Here is a 25,122-nt window from a genome sequence, read left to right as displayed (position 1 = left end):
CTTACCTGACGAGCCGGAGGAATGGTGGCGACTCCCGGAGCGCCCATGGCGGCTCCGCGACCGTTCCCTCGACCGCTCCCTCGACCTCCGACCGGACCGGGACCGCTCTCGACGCGGGGCCGACAACCGGAGCTCGAGAAGCTTGCGGGACCGCTCCCGCCTAGCTTTTCCAGTCAAGGCCCGACAGTCGACGCAGGACTCCACGTCGTGGTCCGCGCCCAGACACCGGAGGCAGAGTCGATGGTGGTCGGTGACCGACATCAGGCGGTCGCACTCGTCACAACTCTTGAAACCGGGCATCCTACCGGCACCGTAAAGATCAATTAGTTAACAAAAAACTTGGTCAAAAGACCGGAGTACTGCTCTTCGGATCTGCGCTAACTGGCGCGGAAAAAAGAAGAACTGACGTCAGCGCGCGGAGGCGGCGTCTATATACTCCAGCGACGTCATCACGGCGCACGACGCCGACGACGCGGAGCCGCAGGGGACGCCTGCAGACGACGCCTACCGACGCGCAGGGGTACTGCTACGCAAAAGTTTCCGGATCCAGACTGACGCCTGGGGATATTCTAAGGTAAGGAATCTAATACTAACCTGTTTCTTTCAGATAGGTGTGCATTGGTTCGAAGGAAGTGTATATGAGGAATCTGAGAACCAAATTTAGATCCCACTGAGGCCTTACGAAAGGTTTGGGAGGAAACATACAAGTCAAACCTTTTACACACCTCATCACAACAGGTTATTTTAAAATGGAAGGCTGGTCAGACAAACATAAAAAGTGCCAGCAAATAACCTTTAATAGTACCCTCTGCAAGCCATTGCGGGGCCACAGATAAAACAAACAAAACATCCAACAGTTTGGCCTGTAATGGTTCCGTACAGTAAGTGTCACACCAGGCAACAAAATTGTCCCCGTGCCTAGTGTAGTCAGACTTTATAGATGGAAAGGTTTGGCGTCGAAGCACTTAAAAACGAATTGTCAGAAAAAATTCTTCAAAGTTTTCTTAATGAAACGTTATGTGTGTTGTCTTGATTAAATTGAAGATTACAAATCTTCAGTCCAGCCAACAAGTATTTTGCCCATCAAACTTCCTCAAAGCTGCAACTGAATGAAATACAATCATAGCTACATTGAATAGAAGTAATGCACCTGAATTAAGTGATTTGCAATGTAGTAGCGCACTCCATACATCCCCTTCACTGTGATCTATACAGTAACTTTTCTGAACTGCTTTACGAGGACTTCCAACCGTATTAGCATCTTTTTTTCAAACACTTCACGTTTGATAAATCATCATCTGACCCTCGCCAATATCTCCAACCATACCACACTGATATAAAACTGCTCACTTTTGCACTCTTTTCAAAAGCGACAAACGCCACCTGGCATAGTTAACAAGCAGGATGTCAAAAGCCCAAAAAAGTCTAGTTCTCACTGCGAATCAGGACCGAGGCTAAATCAGGATCATAACCATAATGTCTTATACTCATTGTAACAGACGGAACATCTGAAACTGCAAATTATACCGGAAGTCTCTGATGAAAGGGAACCTCTGCAAAAGAGTCAGGTGTGACTTTGGCATGATGGTCTATGGCCGACTGTGGCAAGCCCTCCTTCAACAGGATCCCCAAACTCCTACGGTGTGATGCGACCACCGCCATTAATTTAGTGAACATTCGAGGGGTACTGGTAAGGGCGAAGGGCAGCACAACAAATTGAAAATGGACCTGACGTAACTGAATAAGCAAGTAGTGTCTGTGACTGTAGGACGGGTACATGAAAGTAACCACCAGCTAGTCACCTGGCTCAAAGGCTGACAGAACTTGGTCCAACATGAGCATCCTGAACTTTGTCCTTACGAAAGAAGGTGTTCCAAGGGTAGAGATCGAAAATAGGACTATGGCTCTGTCCTTCTTCGGCATGTGGAAATAACAGTAGTAACTGTAAATCCCAATTTCTGGGGCCGAAATCCTCTCTGTGGCCCATTCGGACAAAAGAGCCTGCTCCTCTTAACGCAAGATGGATAGGTGTTTCTCTGATAGCCGTTCTGTTGTGGGAGGAAGATGCAAGGGGTCAAAAAGGAATGGAAGGGCATAGCTTCATTAAACGACCTTAACAGCCACCTGCCGGATGTTATTTGTCACCCTTGAAGGAAATGTCTGATCCTGTCTCCGACAGGGTAGTCGTGTCACTATGTACAAACTAAAGTGGCCTGGAATCTAATGGCACAGGTTTGGGGGGGAATGGTAAGTTTGTTGCCCCTGACGGCCTTGGTGTTGCCACTACATCAGACCTCTGGAGCAGCCTCAATAGGGACAAAACTGTTGTACTGCTGCGCAGGGGTAGTAAGTCCTAAAGAACGCGTCATGGCCTGGCTTTCCATGATGTGCTCCTGAGCATAATCAGCCTTCTTGCTACAGATCCACAAAACAGCATATCCATCAAGGAGGCTTGTGCGTCTGGCACGGATCTATGGCCACCGTCAAACTGCCTGTTCACCTACGGGCAGGAACAACGTTTAAACCAAGGTAAAAAAAAATTGTTTAAGTAACCTGTTACGAAGAACAAGAAACCATAAGTATAACTTCCCAAAACAAAAAGGCTATAGACAGGGAGAAGATTTCGCTTAGAATTTCAAATTACTTTACCATTATTAATTAGTACAAGAAAGCAAACCTGCTTCGTGGTAGAATCTTTAAAAAAAGTCGTGACTGTTTCAAATGAGGTGCCATGTTTAGTGCACGAGTTAGGGAATATATTTCGCCACCTAGGAATCTGAGCACCACAGATTGAAATTTTATTATTATATGGCACCAAAATAAAACACACTTTCCAACCTTTCCCTCTGAGTAAGGACTGTCTTGGTTTCATGACAAATAAGAGAGCAGGCATAGAATGACATCTAGTGCCATATGGAAGGAATTTAGGGATTACCCATTCCGTATTGCAATTAGGAAATTGCAATTCCCAATGTAAACAAGCATTTTCAATGCAATAGGTCTCGCAGTTGTGAGAGTTTGAGCTATTGGCATTGTAAATGGCAATGCCTTTTATTTACGTGTTGGTTTTTAAAACATAAATAAAAGGCATTGTCATTTACAATGCCAATAGCTTAAACTCTTGCAAATGCGAGACCTATTGCACCTTTTGGGTGCCCCTGTAAAAATGTTAAATTCATTACCACTATCAATGCGCATCGAATCATCTATTTTACATGTAAATCACAAATGAAAACCTGTTTGTTTTCATTATAATTCAGAAGCTTCAGGGAATCAAATTATAGGTATTTTAGAGCTAAGAAACCTTGCTATAAGAGTGCTAGACAAATACTTCTAAACGTAGCATACCTGTGGCAGAGGAGGTGGTGGCGGATTCAAAAAGAGGGCATGACAAATGGATGGTGTGAAATGAGTGAAAAGAAAAGTCCACCTTTGTAGAAAATCCCAAGAGTCTTTCAAAATCTTCCGTCACAAAATGTTCACCAGCACATTGGAATGACTTGAAAGAAAAATGCCACTTTGGCGTGAAAAATACTTGGGCCTTGTTTTCCCTGCTCAATTTGTAAAGTGTATCATTTTTTCAAGCACAAATTTGTGAAAGTAACGCCCATTTTCCTTTTCTCCGGTCTCAGAGCCACGCGTTCAATGCCTCTCGGTGAAATGTCGCCGCATAATCTCTTGAGCTGAGATTCAAAACCAATACTTACAGTACATTGTAATCCATATGTCATTGTCTATCACGGTCAATCAGTCACTGTTAAAACGAGTTAAATGCGTGTAATTTCAAGTCCCCGCCGGGCCGCCGCGCTGCCTGCGACGACCCGGAAGCGGTCGGGCAGCCGGCCAATCCCATCGCGGCCCCAACCGGAAATCCCGCCCCATCGCGGCGAGAGAGCGAGAGCTGCCCGAGGAGCCACGAAGGCTCCTGATTGAGTCCCGGTCCCGAGATGGGGGACCGGGTGAAGAGCGGCCGGGCGCATGGGGAAGGCGGGGCTCTCATGTGGTGAGAGAGCCCCGCAAAGCGCTACCGCCGCCCGAAAGGCAGAACCGCCGCCGAGCACCGCCAGAACCGGTGAGTGTGTTGAGGGAGAGGAGGGGTGAGTGGGGGGGGGGGGGTGTACGCGCGTGTGTCTGTTTGAGTGTGTCTGTGCGTGCGTCTGTCTGTGTGCGCGTGTGTCTGTTTAAGGGTGGGGTGCGTGTGTATGCAGTGTGTGTATGGCTGTGTATGTGTATGTGAGGCTTTCTTTGTGCATGGGAACATGAGGCACAGCGACGTGCGCGCTCACGAGCTACAATCTCGGCTACAAAAAGCGCGTGGCACTTTGCTGTCCACATTCCCCCAGAAGTAACAACATAAGTTGTCTCGCCCTAGACAGCAAAGCTCGCTTTGCTTTCGTCTAGGCGAGACCTAAAAAAGTACCAGTGTTAAATAATGATTCCTAACTGGTCACAAATCGGCGTACTTTATGAATATTAATGAGGTGTGTAGCAATTTAAGACCCATTAGGAATTGCTGCCATCAAAGGAATGGTGGCCTGCTCTGGTCAGCAGACCATCATGTCTGTGATTGCTTTTTAAATGCAGCCTGTTTTCCGTAAAGGACAACTGGATGCGTTTAAAAAAAAAAAAAAAATTAAACTTTGTTTCATTTAGTTAGAGTAGGCAGTGGTCCCCTGGACCACTGCCGGCTCTTACAAAAATATTTGTTTCAACATTCACACCATTTCCGAATTGTTACTACCACTTTTGAGGTGCGGTAAAAAATAACTGTTTTGCAACCATAATTCGGTTGATAAGGAATATGCTACTTACCAGTATGCATCTGTTCTTGGCATAGAGGGCTGCAGAGTGGTACATTTATGAATAGATCGCCATCTGGTGTTGGGCTCGGATGATTGCACTTGTTTTTCTTCTGGAGAAGTCTTTGTCGTCATCGATGACTCCTCCTCTGGGTGTTAGTGCGCATGGGCATCGGCTCCATCCTTAGATTGTTTTGCCATAGTAGGGTTAGATGGAGTAGTGTAGTAGAATACATAATCGTCTAGTGAGAGATTCTTACAAACGGGCACGGTATTATGACCGAGACTGTCTCCTAAGAACTAAATCACCAAAACCTAATGACCAAATAGTCTGTATAACAAAACACTCAACTATAAACGAAAAAGTAAAACAGGTTATAAATTCGAATTGGCATATACTAAATAGCAACTGCTCCAGTGAACAAAAATTGATAAAGCCACTCTTTGCCCACAAGAGAAATAAAAACATAAAAGAATTCATTGTCCACTCCCGCTTTAAAAACAGCATGAATAAAGAAAATTTCAGTCAAAGATCAATCCTAACAAACAATCCAGTCAAAGGGACCTTTCCATGTTCCTCATGTAATTCATGTGGAAATATTTTGCGAGGTGAAGAATTTGAACACAATGACCACAAAACAAGAGCAAAGGAAATGTGGAATTGCAAATCAACCAATGTGGTTTACTTCATACAATGTCCTTGCCTCCTAGGATATGTAGGAGAAACCTCGCGTACGATTCAGACACGCTTGAGCGAACATCGCTCAGCTATAAGAACCAAAAAGATTGCTTGCCCAATGGTAAAGCACTTTATAGAGAAGGGTCACTGTGCTGATGAATTTAAATGGAGAATTTTAGAAAAAATTCATACCCCAGACTCCAAAGGTGGTACAGCTATCCGAAAGAAAAGGGAAGTCTTTTGGATTTTTATTTTTAATACTTTTCGCCAAGGATTGAATAATGAAATTCCGTGGGAACATGCGATCTGCTGAAAATTCCTTTTAACAGAAATAAAATATATGCACATATTTAACCCACTTATGAATATAATCATGTTTTATTGAAATCACAATGCCTCTAATAACTAGAATGAAAGATTGATGTAACAACCATCTAAGCATGGTAATATTCCAAAAATAATAAAAATATTATATACTCCGTGATCTACAAGCAAACATGATTAAAGGAGTATATAAATATTTTTACCTAAATCACAATGCCTCTAATAACTAGAATGAAAGATTGATGTAACAACCATCGAGACATGGTAATATTCCAAAAATAACAAAAATATTATATACTCCGTGATCTACAAGCAAATATGATTAAAAGAGTATATAAATATTTTTTTCCCCCCATCTTTTCGTCCGCCCCCCAAAACAAACCCCCCCCGTCCCCCCTCCCCCCGACTGCTTCCTTAACGAAATAAGTAGCCGTTAGTAATTTATTAATTTCAATCCATTTAATAAAATGTATTTTTCTCACGGGTGTCTCTTCCCCCGCAAGCGCAGACAATGTAAGTGCCCAACCGCCACAAAGAAAAAACCAACTGTAAACTACAGAATTAAAGTCTCTCTTCACTCGTAGGCGCAGACAATACAAGCGCCCGACTTCCACCATAGAAGTGTATACGATGACAGACTAATGACAAAGAATCCACTAACTAAAACTACAAAACTTAGTCCTTTTTCACTTGCGAGCACCAACAACGCAAGCGCTCTACCGCCAATCATTGAAGCACACGCAATAACTCCGCCATTGCTTGTTTATGCTGGAAACCTCCTCCCGAAATTGTCACGTTAGACTAGTTAATCAGAGATATAAAATAGGTGTGGATAATCCACACTAATTAACAAGAGTATATAGACACCACTCACTAACGTGCAATCAATCATCATTTCCCGCGTTTGTATCACCAGACGGAGCATCCCGCCGCCGGACATAGTGAGCCCTGCCGATTATCCTGAGGTAAGACACTAGACCAAACAAATCGCTATACACCAGAATCAGAATTTTTCCCTCCCTTTTTTAAATGGAACTTAATACTCCTCCTTCTTTATATCCACAGGCAGGGAGATCTTTTAATATTACCTCCCCTACCTACCTACAATGCTTGAAAATCTTTTTCGCACCATCTATACCTTCGGAATATAAGACCCCGCTTCCTTAAGACTAGAAGAATCATAGGTATTTTGGCACCTTTATTCGAAATCACTTGAGGAGAAAATGTAAAATATAGATCTAATTCTTGCCTTCCCCTACCCTTCTTTTTGGACTATCAGGAAGCCATTCAAAACAGCTCAACCTGTAACAGATCACATCATAGATCGCAAACTGGGCTCAAGAAATTGAAAATAACAGTATCTGAACCAATAGGTAAGACCATATCAAGTTTAGACAAAATGATGATTATAATCTAAATTTGTCTTCCTATATAAAAAACCGCATCTAACTGAATATCCACTATTGGGAATAAGAAAAACAGATATATTCTTGGTTTTATACTCTCCCCAAAAAATAGACATCTAAAAACCACTTGGGAAGAATTCGACCTTTTGAATTTTATCCAGCACTGCTCCATACATAGGGCTCCGGCCGGCGGGAATTATTTACTCATCCTCTAAGTAACCAGGTAAAAAACGATTAAAAATACATGTGTCTAGTTTTCTAATTTAGAATAAAATCTAATAATAAGTATGATCTCTTTTACCTAAGCTCCTGCAATACTTGATCCAAAAAGAATCACACAAGAAATAGAAAATCGACTTAACCAGTGCTCAAAATAGATCCTCCTAGTAAGTACCTCAGACAAATATATCAAGATAATAGAAAACTTTTAGACAGCTTTAGCAGAAAAACAAAGACTGAGCTCCCTTCAAAAAATTAAAGTATTGACTTTGTCATGTATTTGTTTTCTTATCAAACATCACATATAGCGAGCCATTAAAAGATCTTCTTTGCTTCTCGATTTTTTGCTGCTATAAATTGTCTTATCATCATTGAATCTTCCATAACTACTGAAATGGCAAACCTACAGATATCGCTGTATACACGTAATATGCCATTTACTGCCAAGACCGCCTATCCCCCATTTTTTATCTCCTTTTAAGACATGTGTCTTTTTGGACTAAGACAGATCACGTAAGGAAATGACAAGGATAAAGATCAACAATGGAAATTAATATTGTTTTATAATCTGTAAATTAGAAACTGGACTAACTGGATGCAAAAATTAAAATTCTTGATGTTAGATTTTTTTTAAAAAACTGTATAACTATGTCATCTTGTAATTTTACAAATATGTAATCTATATATATTTTCACTTTATAGAAATTGTGTGGCTACTCCAGGAAGAAGGCGCTGGCCGCCGAAACGATCGTAGAGACCCATTTTCGCCACCTATCTATTATAGATAAACATATTTTTAACTTGTGTCTTCATTTATTTGTGTATAATAATTTTTTTTTAAAATAACGTGTTGTGTGAAATTTTAACCTTTAAGATTGTGTTATGCTAATGATTTGCAAACTTTGTAACTGCTTAATAAAAAACTCAAGTCTTATAGCCAGCCTTAGCCAATTGTTCATTTATTTTATTATTACTGTGTTCCAAATATTAGTTGCCTAGGTTGTTGCTTTTCAAATACATAAAGATATGCCCATCTAAGTGTATCTAAATAAGATAATGTTGGGACAGACACAGGTTTCCGGGGAGGCAGGGAGGGCATGTACCACTCTGCAGCCCTCTATGCCAAGAACAGATGCATACTGGTAAGTAGCATATTCCGTTCGAGGCATATGGGCTGCAGATGGTACATTTATGAATAGATTATACAGCAGTTACCTCCCTAGCGGTGGTCACCCGTGTCTGTCGCAACTGTTTGAAATAGAGTTTTTAATACAGCTTGGCCCACTCTGGCTTGTTGTGTAGCCTGCACATCAACACAGTAGTGGCTTTGTAAAGGTATGTGGTGTAGACCAAGTTGCTGCTCTACATATGTCATCTAGTGGAATGTTTCCTAAGAATGCCATAGATGCTCCTAGCTTACGTGTAGAATGAGCTCTAGGAGGAACAGTTAATGTTCTCTTTGCTTTTATGTAACATATTTGTATACATCTTACAATCCATCTAGCGATGCCTGCTTTAGAGATCGGATTGCCCTTATGTGTTGGGGAAAATGCTACAAATAGTTGTTTAGTTTTCCTGAAATTTTGTGTCCTTTCTATGTAGTATAAAATGGCCCTTTTGACATCTAGTGTATGTAGGGCCCTTTCTGCTACCGTCTGTGGCTTTGGGAAAAAGACTGGTAGTTCCACCGGTTGATTGATGTGAAATGCTGAAATTACTTTAGGCAAGAACTTTGGGTTTGTTCTAAGAACCACTTTATTCTGATGTAATTGTAGGAATGGTTCTTGTATTGTCAGTGCCTGTAATTCACTTACTCTCCTGAGTGAGGTAATGGCTATAAGAAAGGCCACCTTCCATGCAAGGAATTGTATCTCACACCTATGCATAGGTTCGAAAGGTGGTCCCATTAGTCTGGTGAGTACTACATTGAGGTTCCAGACTGGGGAAGGTGGTAATCTTGGTGGAATGACTCTTTTAAGACCTTCCATGAAGGTTTTTATCGCTGGCACTCTAAACAGGGATATGTGCTGCCTGTTTTGTAGGTACGCTGCTATAGCTGCTAGATGTACTCTGATAGATGTATACGCGAGATTGCATTGCGTAAGTGTAGTAAGTAGCAAATAATCTCCGTTGTTGATACGTCCAGAAGGTTGATATTATTAGTGGTACAGTATATAGCAAACCTCTTCCACTTAGCTGCGTAGCATGCTCTGGTGGTGGGACGTCGCGCTTGCTTAATTATCTCCATGCAGTTTGGGGGTAGATCTAAGTACCCAAATTCTAGGATTTCAGGAGCCAGATCGCTAGGTTCAGTTGTGTGGGATCTGGGTGCATTATTTCTCCATGGTTCTGTGTAAGGTGCATGGGTAGAATTCTTAGCTTTTGGTGTGGCACTTGTGAGAGTTGCAAGAGCGTGGTGAACCACGGTTGTCGTGCCCACGTGGGTGCTACTAGTATCATGGTCATTGAGTGTTGTTGCAGCTTTCTGACCACTAATGGGATTAGTGGGAGAGGGGGAAAAGCGTATGGAAATTTGTTGGACCAATTTATCCATAACGCATTGCCCTGCGACAGGTGGTGTGGGTACCTGGACGCGAAGCTTTGGCATTTTGCGTTCTGATGAGTGGCAAAGAGGTCTATCTCTGGTTGTCCCCATCTTTGGAAGAATGGTTGCAGTATTTGTTGGTGCAGTTCCCATTCGTGTATTTGTTCCGACTGTCTGCTTAAGATGTCTGCTATCTGGTTTTGAACTCCTGGTAGGTGTTCTGCTAACAGATAGATGTTTTGAGGAATGGCCCATCTCCAAATTTCCTGCGCTAGTCTGGATAGTTGGAGAGAGTGCGTCCCCCCCTGTTTTTGAATATAATACATTGCTGTCATGTTGTCTGTTCTGATCAGGACTGCTTTGTTGGTAACATGCATTTGAAAGGCTTTCAATGCTAAAAACACTGCTAGTAGTTCTAGATGATTGATGTGCAGCTTTCTTTCCTGCACACTCCATATTCCTTGTACTATATATTTTTCCATATGCGCTCCCCATCCCGTGAGCGATGCGTCCGCTGTTATTGTCACCTGTGGAATTGGTTCTAGGAACGACCGCCCCTTGGCAATGTTTGTTGTGTTCCACCACTTCAGAGAGCGGTGTGTGCGGTCGTCTACCAACACCAGATCTGTAATCTGTCCTTGAGCCTGATTCCACTGTGTCGCTAAACATTCTTGTAGCGGACGCATTTGTAGTTTGGCATATGGTATTAGCAGTATGCAGGATGACATCATGCCTAATAGCTGCATGAACACTCTTGCTGTTAGTGAGTGTTGTGGCTGAAATCTTTGAATGATTGTAAGCATTGTCTGGATCCTGACTGGATTGGGGTATACTCTGGCTTTTTCTGTGTCTATAGTAGCCCCTAAATATTGTTGAACCTTGCTTGGTTGCAGGTGTGACTTTGTGTAGTTCACAGTGAACCCTAGTTGGTGCAGCATGTGAATTGTCTTCTGTGTGTTCTGAAGACATTCTTCTTGTGACTTGGCCTTTATTAGCCAGTCGTCCAAGTATGGGAAGACATGTATTTGTTGTCTTCTTAGGTGTGCTGCAACCACTGCTAGGCATTTTGTGAACACCCTTGGTGCCGTCGTGACACCAAACGGAAGGACTTTGAACTGATAATGTTGTCCTTCTACCACAAACCTTAGATATTTCCTGTGGGCTTTGTGAATCGGGATATGAAAGTAAGCGTCTTTTAGATCCAGTGTAGAAAGAAAGTCCCCTTTCTTCAGTAAAGGAAGTACTTGTTGGAGCGTGACCATGTGGAAATGTTCCGAATTTATGTATGCGTTGAGAGGTCTTAGGTCTAGTATTGGCCTTAGAGACCCATCCTTTTTGGGAATTAGGAAGTATAGGGAGTATACTCCTGTTCCTTGTTGTTGCTTTGGAACCTTCTCTATGGCATGCTTTTGTAGCAGAGATAGTACTTCTTGTTTTAACAGTGTTAAGTGATCTTGTTTCATTGGACGCTGTTTGGGGGGGATGTTTGGTGGGGTAGATGTGAGTTCCAGGCAATGACCATGTTGGATAATTTGTCTCACCCACCTGTCTGATGTGATGTTTTCCCAGACAGGTAGGAACTGTGATAGGCGTCCCCCGACCGGTGTTATATGGTCTGGGGGGAGCTGTATGAAGTCACTGCTTTGGGGTTGGGGAGTTGCGGTTGTTGTTGTTTCCGCGACCTCTACCCTTGTTGTTGTTACCTCTGTAACTACCTCTAGAATTACCTCTGGGTGATGTCGGTGTAAAAGAGGTTTGTTGCTGGCTTGTACCTGTATTTTTGGATCCTCCTCTATAGGTGGACCTACGAAAGGAACCTCTTTGGGTCGGCTGTTGCAATGCTCCCATTGATTTAGCCGTTTCCGTATCCTTTTTTCTAAGGCCTCATCTGTCCCTGTGCCGAAAAGTGTTTTCTCATCAAAAGGTTGGTTCAGTAATGAAGTTTGCACCTCTTGTTTGAACCCTGAAACCCTGAGCCATGCATGTCTCCTTAACATGATGCTTGTGTTTATGGATCTTGCTGCAGTGTCTGCCGCTTCTAGGGCGCACTTGATTGAAGTGTTAGTAATTAACTTCCCTTCCTGTATGAGTTGATCTGCCCTCTTTTGATGTTCTTTAGGGAGATGTGTGATGAGTTTTTCTAACTCATCATAATGCGCTCTGTCATACCTTGCAAGTAGTGCTTGTGTATTAGCTATGCGCCAGCTGTTTGCCGCTTGAGATGCTACTCTCTTGCCAGAGGCATCTATTAGCTTAGACTCTTTGTCAGGAGGTGGAGCTTCTCCTGTAGATAAAGAGTTTGCTCTCTTATGAGCGTTTGTGACTACTAGTGAGTCTAGAGGAATCTGTCCTTTGATGAATATTGGGTCTTTTGGAGCTGCCCTATATTTCTTATCAATTCTTGGGTTCAGTACCCTAGCCCTCACCGGGTCTTTGAATATCTCTGATGTGTGATTGAGAAGGCCCTTAAGCATTGGTAGTGTTCCTGATGTTCTTTGTGCAGCAGGTAGTGTTTCTAATAAGAAATCCTCTATTTGAGGTTCTGCATGTAGTTCTACCTTGTGGTATTTTGCTGCTCTATTAATGAGTTGCGCAAAACCAGTATTATCATCAGGAGGTGAAGGTTTTGACGGATACAATTCAGGGTCGTTATCGTTATCTGACCCTACATTGTACTGTTCCCATGGGTCTGCCTCCTCTGGGATTGTGTCTTCATCATCCCCAGGATGTTCTCCCTCCCCTGTGTCACTTTCTACATCTGTTGTAGGTGTAGATGGTCGTGTGGGAGGAATAGTTGGCCTATTTTGAGGAATAGGAGAAGAGGGTGTGTCTCTAGGTTGTGGAGAAGGGGGAGGAGTTGTATTTGTCCCCATTGTTCTCTTCTTCGGAGGAGTTTTGTCGTCCGATTGTTCATTTTTCCTCTTTTTAGGTAGTTCTGTGACTACCTTGCCAGTTTGTGGATAAATAAACAGAGTCTTTTGTTTTGGATCGGTTTTATATTCCTGTGTCGGTACCGCAGTTTTCGGGTCCGAAAGGTGTTTTTTCTTCTGACTGTCCATTTGTATTTTCGGCACCGAGACTTTATTCGGATCCGATGTCTTCGGTGTCGAGGTTGTTTTCGACGTCGAAGCGTGTTTCGGTGTCGACGTGGACTGTTTCGACTTCGAGCTTTCCTTGATATGGAGCTTCGGTGTTGATGTCGGGGGTGGGTCGTTTATCGGACCCACCATGATGGGAGACCGAGTGTTTCGGTTTCGTTGCCGGGCCCGAAGGCGGGGCGTCGGAAACTTTTTTCGGTTGTCTGACCGGGCTCGAGGGCGGGGTCGACACCGTGCGGGGTCTGTTCTTTGGTAAAGGGACGTCGTCACTCACGGTTTGTTGTACGTCGATTTCCTCGACGTCGGACTCGTCCGCTTCTGACCCCACCTCGTCGCCCTCTTCTTCTTCCTCTTCTGGGTGCTGGTCCTCGAACAGCTCCGGGATTGCTTGTGACCGCATTCTCGATACCTCGTGTCTTCGGGCTCGACGGTTTCTAATCGTCGATTTTGAGGAAAATGCTGCACAGGCCTCGCAGTCCCTGGATTCGTGTTCAGGGGACAAGCAGAGGTTGCACACCTCGTTTAGGTCCTTGTGTGGGAACTTAGCACCACACGTTGGACATTTTTTGAATGGAGTCCTTTCCATGGACTCCGGGCTGGACTACGTCGAGCTGGTCTTCTCGTAGTCATCGTTCTTCGAAACGCGTCGAGATGGAAGTGTAGTCGCGTTCGATAATAATACCGTCGAATTGGAAAGGGTTACGCGCCGAATATAACTTTCTTTATCGAAGTCGATCCAGAGCGCTTCGATCCTCATCCGAACCCGATGGCGGAAAAAAACAATCTAAGGATGGAGCCGATGCCCATGCGCACTAACACCCAGAGGAGGAGTCATCGATGACGACAAAGACTTCTCCAGAAGAAAAACAAGTGCAATCATCCGAGCCCAACACCAGATGGCGATCTATTCATAAATGTACCATCTGCAGCCCATATGCCTCGAACACATTCATACATAGGACTGCAATTACATTTTTGGAAGGAACACCCTAAACCCGCGCCTTCCAAATACCGAATCATTAAACACGAATTCTGATTCGGTAACATGTTACCGAATCACACTTTGTACTCTATACATTTGAAAAAGAATTTCTGTGGTTGGAAAGGCTCAATTCTGCGAATCATGTAGTTTTCAACCGCAAAAATGCTTTTGTGCATATGGCCCTTGGAACTAAAGATAACAACTGAAAACATTACATTGTATGCACTTTATGAAAAGATCAGCTTCATTGCTCTCAAACCAACCAAAAATTATTGTGAAAAACACACCACCATCTCCTTACCTTCACCATTGGTACGTACTCCTCTGGAGGTGCTGGTTGAATCCTACTTGACATTTCAATCACAGCTTTTACCAGCCCCGTCACGTTCTCATACACTTTGTCATTGGTCCGATCCAGGTTTGCAGTAGGTGGAGGGCTAATTTCTTGTGGCTGAATCTAAAAGAACAAATAAGACATGATGATGTACAATTCTCTCTTTACAGCAGATATCCCCATGCAGCACAACATTTAATCATTGTACAACAAAGTAAAAAAGAGAATACAGCAGAAAGGGAATCACTTGAGCTGTTAGGAACATCTTGTCGAAATTGAATTACACCTTGCAGGAATATCTTAGCACTTGTGGTTTATCTATAAAAAATATAATAATTCATTTCTTCAGGGAAGTAGAAAACGTTAACTCAATCCTAATTTTATTCATAGAAAAGGCCCTGGATTTGCAAAAACATAAGCTTCGATTGTTTTCCAATATGTAAAAGTAGATAGAGCTGATATGGAGTGCAAATGGCACAAGGCCACTGACTCAGCTTGGACAAACAAACCAAATAAACAATGAATTTATCATTCTGGGTCAAAGTTTATGATCATTGTAATTGTTGGAAAGTGGGTTATTGGTAGGGGCAAATGTAGGTCTGCCACTGGCAATAAGGCTACTAACACATGATAGGATTCAGCATAGGTCTTAGAAAATTATTCCTATGCTCAACCCTTGGTAACGTGGCTGCGAGCAGACAGGCTTAACTTCAAAGACAGGTATGTAAAGCATTTAAAAACACCATCTCAGTAAATAATTAAGACACAACACAAAATAAAAATCCCACACCAATTTATAAAAATAGGTAATATTTTTATCTTTTAAATGACACCAAAACGAAAAAAATCCACTGTAGGGAACCAGAGATATGAATTTTTAAAGATTAGTCACTTTCAAGTGCTTAGAAACCAACAGTGCCCCTTTTAGTCATTTCGTTTTCTCTGTAAGACCCACACCTTTATAAATTGTTCAGAAAATTTTTCTCACCACTGCCGCCTTCTTCAGCAAGCGGGGCCCAGTTAGAACACCTTCCTGGAGTTCTGCTTGCAGGTCCCAAAGTATCCAACACACAATCCAAGGTTCTGGAATCTCCAAGCGGGTCCTTAAAAGTGTGAAACTTCAATTCCGCAATCCACTGGAACAAAACCCTCACAAATCCACTGGTACTATAGGCTTTGAATTCTTTGTGGGGCTGTCCAGGTGAGCTCTGTTAAACTGTAGTTTGCAGGGAGTCCACTGAGTCCTTTTGCAGCAAGAAATCCACAGGGCTTTAGTTTCACTTGGTGCAGTCTTCAGAGGTCAGGCCTTAGAGTTCCTTGCACAGCAAAACCTTTTCAGCAGGGCACTTCTTGCTTCATTCAGTTTCAAGGTGCAGATCTGGAGGGCTCTGCCCCTCTCAGGTACTTATTCAAAATTCTCTGGGTCAAGCACCAGGTCACCTCTGACCAATGAGAGCAGGGCAACTCCTCATGGTTATGACCACACCCTGTAGAGTGTGGCATTATTATGTCCCAGAGTGCATCATTCTTCCAAATCCATAATGGCTGATTTTCCAGCAAGGAGGTAAGAGCTGGCTAAACACACCCCCTGGGATGGCTTTTTTCCATGGACTCTCGCCCACCATCTGCACATACCTTCCTTAACCCCTCCCATGCTCACGGCGCTCCGGTGCTCATTACGAGCTCAGCTCGTCATGGCCCGTGGAACGCTCAGGTGCGGGGAGAATTCCCCTGCTGTGCTGAACGTTCCAAGGGAACCAATGCACCTGTGACGAGCTCAGCTCGTCATGAGCACAGGAGCGCCATGCCTCATGACGAGCTGAGCTCGTCATGAGCATGCAGGCGCTGTGCGCGCCCCCAGCACAGCGGGGGGAATAACCCCTGCAGCGAAGGGGTTAAGCCTAGCCCTGACTCTGGGTCAAGAGTGTCTGAGTGAAACTGAAACCCAGGCCTCACCTCTGCCTTTGAAGAGCATAGTTTACGACGCCACCTTCTGGCCTGGCATTCCTATAGACCAGCACACTGCCCTCCCAGCAGAGGGGTTCTTTATCACCTCTTCAAAGCAGCCTGGCTAATCCACTTAACTCTGGCCAATCAGGGCAGACCACTGAAAGGCTGAATTTGGACTTACAAACAAGAAAGTCTTATAACTTCTTGTATGTACACTTTAGGAGAAATTCAACAATATGAGATTGTTGGATTTACTACTACAATTCTGGGAAGTCTTTGAATGGTCCGGCTAATCCTCTCCTATCAACATTTATTAATCAATAACTTCCTACCATGTTAACCTATGGGTCATGGGGTTTGCAATGGGGAAAATGACTTAGGCCAGTTTTCTAGCACCAGGGCTTATAAAAACATATTTTATAAGTATTTCCCTAACCGCTACAGGACCCCTACCCCCTGTGCAACTAGGGGAGCCTTCAGGGGTTCTGAATCTGCAGAAATAATGCAGATCCTCCTTACCCAGTTCTTCTAGCATCAAGATCGAATTTGAGCAGCTCTTTAATACAATTTGGGGGGTGAAATAAACCTCATTTTGTAAGGGCGTACCTTATAGATAACCCCCACCCCTGGGATACCTTGGGGCGACCCTGGGGGTCCATAATATGCAAAAACATGGTATTTCTTTTAATTTTTAAGAGCCCCTACTCCCAAAGTCGAGTTTGGGCACCAGTGCTGCTTTTAAACTGACCCTGAGGTCAGTTTAAAATGCCTGAGCATTAGCACTGCACACATGCTGGTGCAGAAAACCTGCTGGCCTCTAAACTGCCATGCCCCAGGATACTGGAGACTTCTAGGTAGTTTCAATCCCCTGCCCTATTACATACTAGCTCCTCTTAGCTTGGCACTGTCCCTGGGCCTGGTTAAACAGAGCCCAGGGTCAGTCAGAGTCAGTTACCACCAGTTCCAGTCAGGAAAAAGTGAGGGGGTGCCCAGGGTACAGGATGACTTTGCAACAGTAATCCAACACAAACCATCATCACAACTGTCCAATAAGAAACCATATTTTAGACCAACATTGAAAGTAATTCAATAAAATAAATTTAATGAAGAAAAACAAATTACACACTGCTTAGTTTACTATTAAATTAATACATATAGGATCTGGGCAAAACTATCTCTGCCTTAGGGTGGTTAAACACCTGAAATCTTGCATGCCTGAGATATATCAACTGTATATGACCTCAGAAAATCATGGGATTACTTGTGGTTTGTATTATGAATCATGTAAAGAGAAAACCCAACATCTGATAAAGAAGTACAACGGACAAAGCTTTTAAAGCCTGGTACTATCTAAAACAAGCATTTACAATGCAATAGGTCTCGCAGCATTAAAGTTTGAATTTTTGGCATTGTAAATGACAATGCTTTGCATTATTTTTTTTTTTATTTGCAATTGGTATATAAACATTGTTTGTGAATGGCAGTGGGAAGCAAAGACAACTGCACACGAGAGAGGCTCAACACGAGGGAGGGGGCAGATTGGTGCACACAGAGGGACGGAGACAGAGGGGTGTAGAGGAGCACACAGGAGGGCATAGGGAGGCACAGAGGTCACACGGCGGAGGGAGAGAGGAACGCACACAAGCAAGGCTGTGAGGTGCAACACGAGGGATGGGGCAGATTGGGGCTGACAGAGGGACTTAGACGGGGGTGTATAGGTGCACACAGGAGGATACAGGAGAGTCCAGGAGGAGTGCATAGGGAGGCACAGAGGTCACACAGCCGGAGGCACAGAAGAATGCACACAAGAGAGGCTGAGAGGTGTCACACAGGCACGGGGAGCAGATTGGCACACACAGAGGGAATGAAAGAGAGAGATTTAGCACATGGGGACAACCCAAGACAGGGGACGGCCCGCCGCGGGAGGGGAACCTGGGTGCCCCCAATTCAACCAACGAGGACCAGAGAGGCAAGGCGGCAGTGGAACTCCCCTGCCCCCAGGGGGAGGGACTGCTCCTGCTGGAACATATTTTGGGGGTAGTGACGCAGCACTGCGGAGGGCTAGGGCCCCACCTTGCCTCGGGGTGTAGCAGCACGGCATTGTGGAGGCCTGGGGTCATACCCTAATTCAATAGAGCAGAGCCAGAACACTCACTTGGGGCAGCTGCGGGACTCTTGCGACAGCGCTGCACCGTCAGCCAAGTAAGGACATCTGCCCCTAATACGTAGCTACCTTTTTAGCCAGCACTCCCCTTGTAGGAAACAGTGAATCGCTGAGGACACTGAGCGGACTGTAGCAGCATATCTGACTTTGTGTTCAACTTGGAGTCAAGCTACACTATGGGAGCATGGTTCATTGTAAGATCTCTCCTTCTATGTAATGGGGCTCTCTTGTTTGTGTGCTGGAGGCGCCGTGTGTCTGTAAGTGTGTGCAATGGTGTGTGCGCGTGCAATGGTGTGTGTGTGTGTGCGTGCGTGCGTGCAATGGTGTGCGTGCGTGAAATGGTGTGTGTGTGTGGTGGACTCGGTGTGTCCCGTGAGAGTGCGTGTGTACATGTGATGAATCATGCATGTGTAAAAGAGCGCCAAAGGCTGCGTGAAATCATTGTATGTGATGGAGCGCTCCTGTGTGTGCTCCTGTGTGTGTGTGTGCTGGAGGCGTTGTGTGAATGTAAGACTGTGTGCTTTGATGGAGCAGTCGGTGGGGTGGCCGCCTCGGCCTGCACCCCTTGCGGTTTGTAGAGGTCTCCAGCTGGGGGCTGCAGCCCTCTCTGCAGATCTCTCCCCTCCTACTCACTCTGACCCGATCTCGGCTCACCCTTTTCTTCGCAGTCTGAAGGTGATGCAGTCCGTGTTGGTGCAGAGCCCAGTCGAGTCCTCATTCCACATTAACTCTGCGACTGCACAGTGGGGTCAAGGAGTCGTGAACACACTTTAGGTTCTGTCCCCAAAACTAAGCACTTGCGCACAAAGCAGTCATCCCACTGTTTAAACCATTTTTAATGACACCTTGCAGAGACGCACTAGCAATTTGTGCAAGATCAGATCTACCAACTGTTTACAAGTCCGAGTCAAGCTACACTATGGGAGCATGGTTCATTGTAAGATCTCTCCTTCTATGTAATGGGGCTCTCTTGTGTGTGTGCTGGAGGCGTTGTGTGTCTGCAAGTGTGTGCATGGTGTGTGTGTGTGTGCGTGCAATGGTGTGTGTGTAATGGTGTGTGTGGGTGGGCATGAAATGGTGGCTAAAATCACCCCGACATAATCTTTCTAAACCGCTTTAAAAAACAAAACCGGGCTGAATCAACAAAAGCAGTGATTCAACTATTGCATTATCCAGTAAAATAGATTGATGTATTGTAAATTCTTGATTTTTTTTAACGCTTTAAAAAAATGTATTACGAAGCAAATTTAAGTTTTGAAAGTAATTGGGGTGCTGCAAAATTTTGATCTTTTGTTTGTTTTGAATATATCGAGTGATAAAAGCCTGTTTCCTCTTATTGTTGACCTCGTTATAGATCAACAGATTTACTAGAAACTTGACATGCTGTGGACGGGTCTCTCTCGCCCAGGGCCTTACAGTGTAAACAAGAGACAACTAATAGTAGAGCAGGGAACTGTCAAAGGAGGAATAAACACAAGAAGAGATTCTGTCACTATTACTGTGGAAACTCGCTCGATTCCCACTCATTCACTTGGCCGTCTTTATACAGATGGTGCGGGGGGAAAGGTGCACAGGCCGCAAACACGGTACACAGCAGGCTGCTGGGACCAAGAGCCCTGACCAATGACGACGTCATGTGAGCAAGAACACACAGGGCCTTATTTATGAAGGCCTTGCGCCGCCGGTGCGTCACCTTTAACATGGGAAAAAGTGACGCATCGGTGGCGCAAGGCTTTCATAAATGAGGCCCAAAGTGTACTACTACAAAAGAGATGGAGCAGCAACAAAACATAGGTAGTAAAGTAAAGGCATGTCACAGTAGCGAGGTAGACAAGGGATGTGCCACTCAGTGACAAGGAAACAAGCACTAGACAACAATCTGGCCGAATACCACACCTCACACCCTGCATCAACCAGGGCGCAGAGGAGCCCTGGAGCAGACGTCAAAGGTGACTGAAGAATCACGTGAAAGTTACATGAAAATCATCTTATCCACGTCGCCAAATGTCATAATGGAACAATACCAAACCACACAACACATAAGAACAGCTGCGGAAACTCAGGTGAACTCCCCCCCCCCCCCCCCCGCCAACCTCTTAAATCTCGCCCCTCACCCTGTACAGCGACCCCCGCTATTCGGCTAAGCTTCACAAGTGCCCATAAATACACATACAGGGGAAGCTTGGCAAAAGCACCTGAGATCTACACAGGAGAGAAGGCAAGGCTGACAACACCAGGGACAACGGATGAGACGGCGGATCAGAGGGTGTCCGCATCAGGGAACAAGACGTGCGCGCGCACTCCCAAAAACGAAACCTATCGTGGGGCAGGACTTCTGTCTTCTGAAGCCCGCGCCCACGGAGTGCCTGGCCCGAGGAGCAGTGGTAACGCGGGGCTCCCATGCCCGAGGGAGAGCCCCGCGTAGGCTGCAGATGTCCGGCGTGGCGGTAAGTGGCCCTTACTTGTAGGGGGGGCGACGGGGGGGGGTGGGGGGTGTCGCTGCGATCGAGTGTGTATGTGTGCGTGTGTGTGTGTATGTGTGCGACGTGGGGGTCTCTGTATGTGTGCGTGCGTGTATGTGCGCTCGTGTGTGTGTCTGTGTGCGACGGCGGAGGGTGTCTCTGTATGTGTGCGTGTGTGTATGTGCGCTTGTGTGTGTGTGTCTCTGTGTGTGCTTCCCCATCGTTAGTTGTATTAGATCGCGTGTTCAAGCGTGTGCAAAACTCAGAACCATCTGGACAAACTTAAATCGCGTCACTTTGAATTGCCATCGCAAAAAGCCTAATTTAACAGAATACAGAACCCTACAAAGGCGCAAATGTACAGCATTTCTATCATGCCTGTCCTTATACAGATTCATCCGGACAGCTAGATAATGGAGCTGTGTCCCAAAAGCCCATTTTACCCTATCGCCATCAAGGCACCACTTGCTTTTAAATACACGCAGCTTTTATAAGCCACCTAGAGAATGGAGCCGTCGCTAAAAGTCAATTTTAAAAAGGCAAGACACAGTGGCCTTGTGATTTCTCTCCTACGGTGGTCATGTTCCCTGCTTTCTGCTTGTGCCTGTATCCTGGCAACACCCCCTCCCTTAGTTAGTTATGCCACTGCCTCCTGCTTATACCTTGCTGTCATGCCTGTCTTTAGTTGTTTGTCTTTAATGTTATGCTTCCCCACCGTTAGTTGTATTGGAGCGCGTGTTCATCAGAACCATATGGAGCCGTCGCTAAAAGTCCATTGTAAAAAGGCAAGACACATAGTGGCTTTGTGATTTATTTCCTACGGTGGTCATGTTTCCTGCTTTCTGCTTGTGCCTGTATCCTGGCAACACTCCCCCCCCCCTAGTTAGTTATGCCACTGCCTCATGCACTGCTGGCGGAAATGTACAGCATTTCTGTCCTGCCTGTCGTCGTGGCAGGTATCGAAATGCATCACTACCGGCCTGCCTGTCCTTAAATCACGTCACTTTGAATTGCCGTCGCAAAAAACCTAATTTAACAGAATACAGAACCCTACAAAGGCGCAAATGTACACCATTTCTGTCCTGCCTGTCGTTGTGGCAGGTATCGAAATGCATCACTACCGGCCTGCCTGTCCTTATACAGACCCATCCATCTAGACAACTAGACAATCGAGCCGTGTCTAAAAAGCCCATTTTAAAAAGGCATGACCCATAGTGGCAGGTTAGCGGGCCCCTGTACATCGTGGCAGGTATCATGTCGTGTACGTGGCAAATATGGAAATTCATTACTGCTGGCGGAAATGTACAGCATTTCTGTCCTGCCTGTCCTTATACAGACCCATCTGGACAGCTAGACAATGGCGTTAATTGTATTTCACTAACGGAGTACAAAACCCTCATGTCCTGTACGTTGTGGAAAGTATCAAAATACAGCACTAACGGAGAACAGAACACTCATGTCGTGTACCTCCTGGCAGGTATCGAAATGCATCACTGATGGAGTAAAGAACCCTAAAAGCCAAATATTTTCAGCTTATAACACAATGGGCATCGAAATGCTTCGAGTCAAAGCCGCGAATTACAATTTACTCAAATGGAGCAAACAATAAAAAATAAAAAAATTAGGCACGCGGCGCCATGTAAACAAATAGCATCCTCTCACATGCTGTTAAACCCTCTCATGGTGTTAAGCTGACACTTCACAGCACCCTAAAAACCCATGAATATTTACATTTACTACCGCCAGCAAGGCGCCACTTGCTTTTAAGTACACGCTGCTTTCACAAGCCACCTAGACAATGGAGAGCGTGTTCATGTGTGCACAAAACTCCCAGAGCCATCTGGACAGCAGTAAGAACGAAACTTAAAGAAAATGAAAGCTGCCAACAGCAGTAAGAACGAAACTTAAAGAAAATGAAAGCTGGCAACACTGTCGCTCTAACAGCGCACTCCCACAGCCATCTGGACAGCAGTAAAAACGAAACTTAAACAAAGGGAAAGCACTGTCTCTCTAAGCACGCATTGGAAGGGAACCATAAGCTGCTCAATGGAACGCGCGTTCGTGTGGCCCGCTCAATTCCGACTCTTTCACATGCGCGTGGCCAGTCTTGTCTCCTGGAAAGCAGAGTTGCTAACAATAGGTCTCTGGCGAGACCGCGCTTTGCGCGGTTCAACGCCACGAGACCTAAAAACGACAAGTGCAAAAATGAATCAAAATGACAAATACAAGATGAATCAAGAGTTTTAAAGTACATTTTCAGGCGATGCATTTTTAATAGCACACAAAGCTTAAGGCCCAACGCAGAGTCCTTTGGAAGGGCCAAATTTCATCTAAATAGTGTTGCGCTTCCTGATGTTTGAAGAAGAGCACTCAGTTAATACCAGGAGTACGGTACCATTGCTTCGACATATTAAAATGATCACCAACAAATTGCTAAAACACATTACACATGCTGCCTGAAAAATGCGCTATCAGCAGTAAAGCAGGTTTAAAATGAAAAGTTTGAACCTCCTGTATCGAAGTCTGGTTTTGCATCAACAAGACATGATGCTTTCAGACCTCATCTCATCGAGATAACAAATGTTTGCTTAAGAAATAGGTCTAAAAAGTAAAGTAAAGTCCACATTTGTAAAGCGCACAATCACCCGTAAGGGTCTCTAGGCGCTGGGGGCCGTCGGGAAGATTAAGCGAGCTATTGCCCAGAGTCACATGGCGCTGGGCTAACCTGCCGCCGGAGCCGGGGATCGAACCGTGGTCCCCAGATTCCAGCGTCAGTCGCCCTGGCCGCGGCGCCACACCTCTCCCTCTTAAGAAATAGGTCTAAAAGACAATGGCGACATCCTTTCTAGAGGACTTTTTATGTTTCAAGGTGGGGCTTCTGTACCCTACCTTATTTCATAGTTTCACATCTAAAAGGAGTGTTTACGATGTTGATCTATAGACCATCTTAATATCACATCTTTTGTGCTAAACAAAGAACACACTTTTCAGTTGTGTATCTAAAATATTCACTGTTTGTCAGCATCTTGCTAAATATTTAATCTTAAATCTTCTAGATTATTGGATTTTCATGGTCTAAATTTCTCTATGCTTACTACTTTGCCCTGAAGTGTCATATTTTTAAATGGGAAAAAATGTAGCTGAATTTTAGACCCTGTAAAGCAGAGGTGGAGTTTGGCCACAACTAACAGTATTCTACCCAATCAAATTTTGCAGTAAGATTGAGTCATTTAATTTTTGATTTGTTGCAGTATTTAATTTTCCACTGTAAGGGAATTGCAACAAATGTGATCATACTGCGCAGTTTAGACTATGGCAAATGCTATGGGAACTCACTATCTACGGATACATAGAAACATGCTCCACTTAAACACTGGGTATTGAGTTTTGGGGCTTTATGGTTCCTATATGAACTTATTGCAGACAAAGCAGACATTTTGCAATTTGAGAGGTCCATTCAATGGGGATCTGTTATAGGAATTAAAAGTCATCACTATTAACCAAGTCCATCTTTTACCATAGGTGCCTCTTCTGTGGGTTTGTGGCTCTAATGCCTCAGATTCACTTGCATTCATGACCGTCTCCAGACAAAACACTGGCCTAACCTATGCTGCTCATCTCATCTTTAGCCAGACAGATAGGATGATATAACCTCCCCCTTAATATATTTGCAACAGCTAATATCAGTCTGTGGGTGACTTTCAAACCATATTCGTAGCACAGACAGACAGACACACACACCTTCTTCCTCGTACCCCCTCATATCTCACTAAAATACTGTGGTCGGGTAAGCTAATTTACCGTAACTGATGCTTCAACAAGGAGAGAGACCACACAATGGAAATAATGTGTAAATGTACTCTACATATCCCACAGCAGATTTCATGAACTTCAGGTAAGAGCTGAACATATGGTCAATCTGTCAAGTGTATGACCAGGGCTCCTACTACCTGGTCATTGCACAATGTTATTGTTTTGGAAGCCTAGTCCACTCCCCCATCTGAAAGTGCACTTACAATTGGCTACAGGGCAGTACACTTGCCAGACAAAGGCAACAAATGGAAAAAAGATACATAAGGTATACATTTACTAAATACATGCAGGATTCTAAAATGCACCAAAATTCATCACTTTTCTTGGAGAGGTAGTGTGAGCAGTTA

The 25,122-nt window shown here is 44.5% G+C and overlaps 1 protein-coding gene across 18 annotated transcripts in view; it reads right to left on the bottom strand.

The window, feature by feature from the left end:
* PTK2 (protein tyrosine kinase 2) overlaps positions 1 to 25,122 on the bottom strand; it is an 858,662-nt gene that overhangs the window by 50,081 nt on the left and 783,459 nt on the right. For all 18 annotated transcript variants that reach the window (XM_078686693.1, XM_078686689.1, XM_078686690.1 and 15 more), the window contains one exon: positions 14,354 to 14,509. In XM_078686693.1, the coding sequence (XP_078542819.1) occupies positions 14,354 to 14,509 (156 nt within the window). The remainder of the gene's footprint in view (positions 1 to 14,353; positions 14,510 to 25,122) is intronic.

The sequence above is a fragment of the Lissotriton helveticus genome, chromosome 4_1 (assembly GCF_964261635.1).
Source record: "Lissotriton helveticus chromosome 4_1, aLisHel1.1, whole genome shotgun sequence".
In the NCBI taxonomy this organism is placed as follows: domain Eukaryota; kingdom Metazoa; phylum Chordata; class Amphibia; order Caudata; family Salamandridae; genus Lissotriton; species Lissotriton helveticus.
The sequence above is the reverse complement of the archived record's forward strand: the minus strand, read 5'-3'. Positions and strand labels throughout refer to the sequence as shown.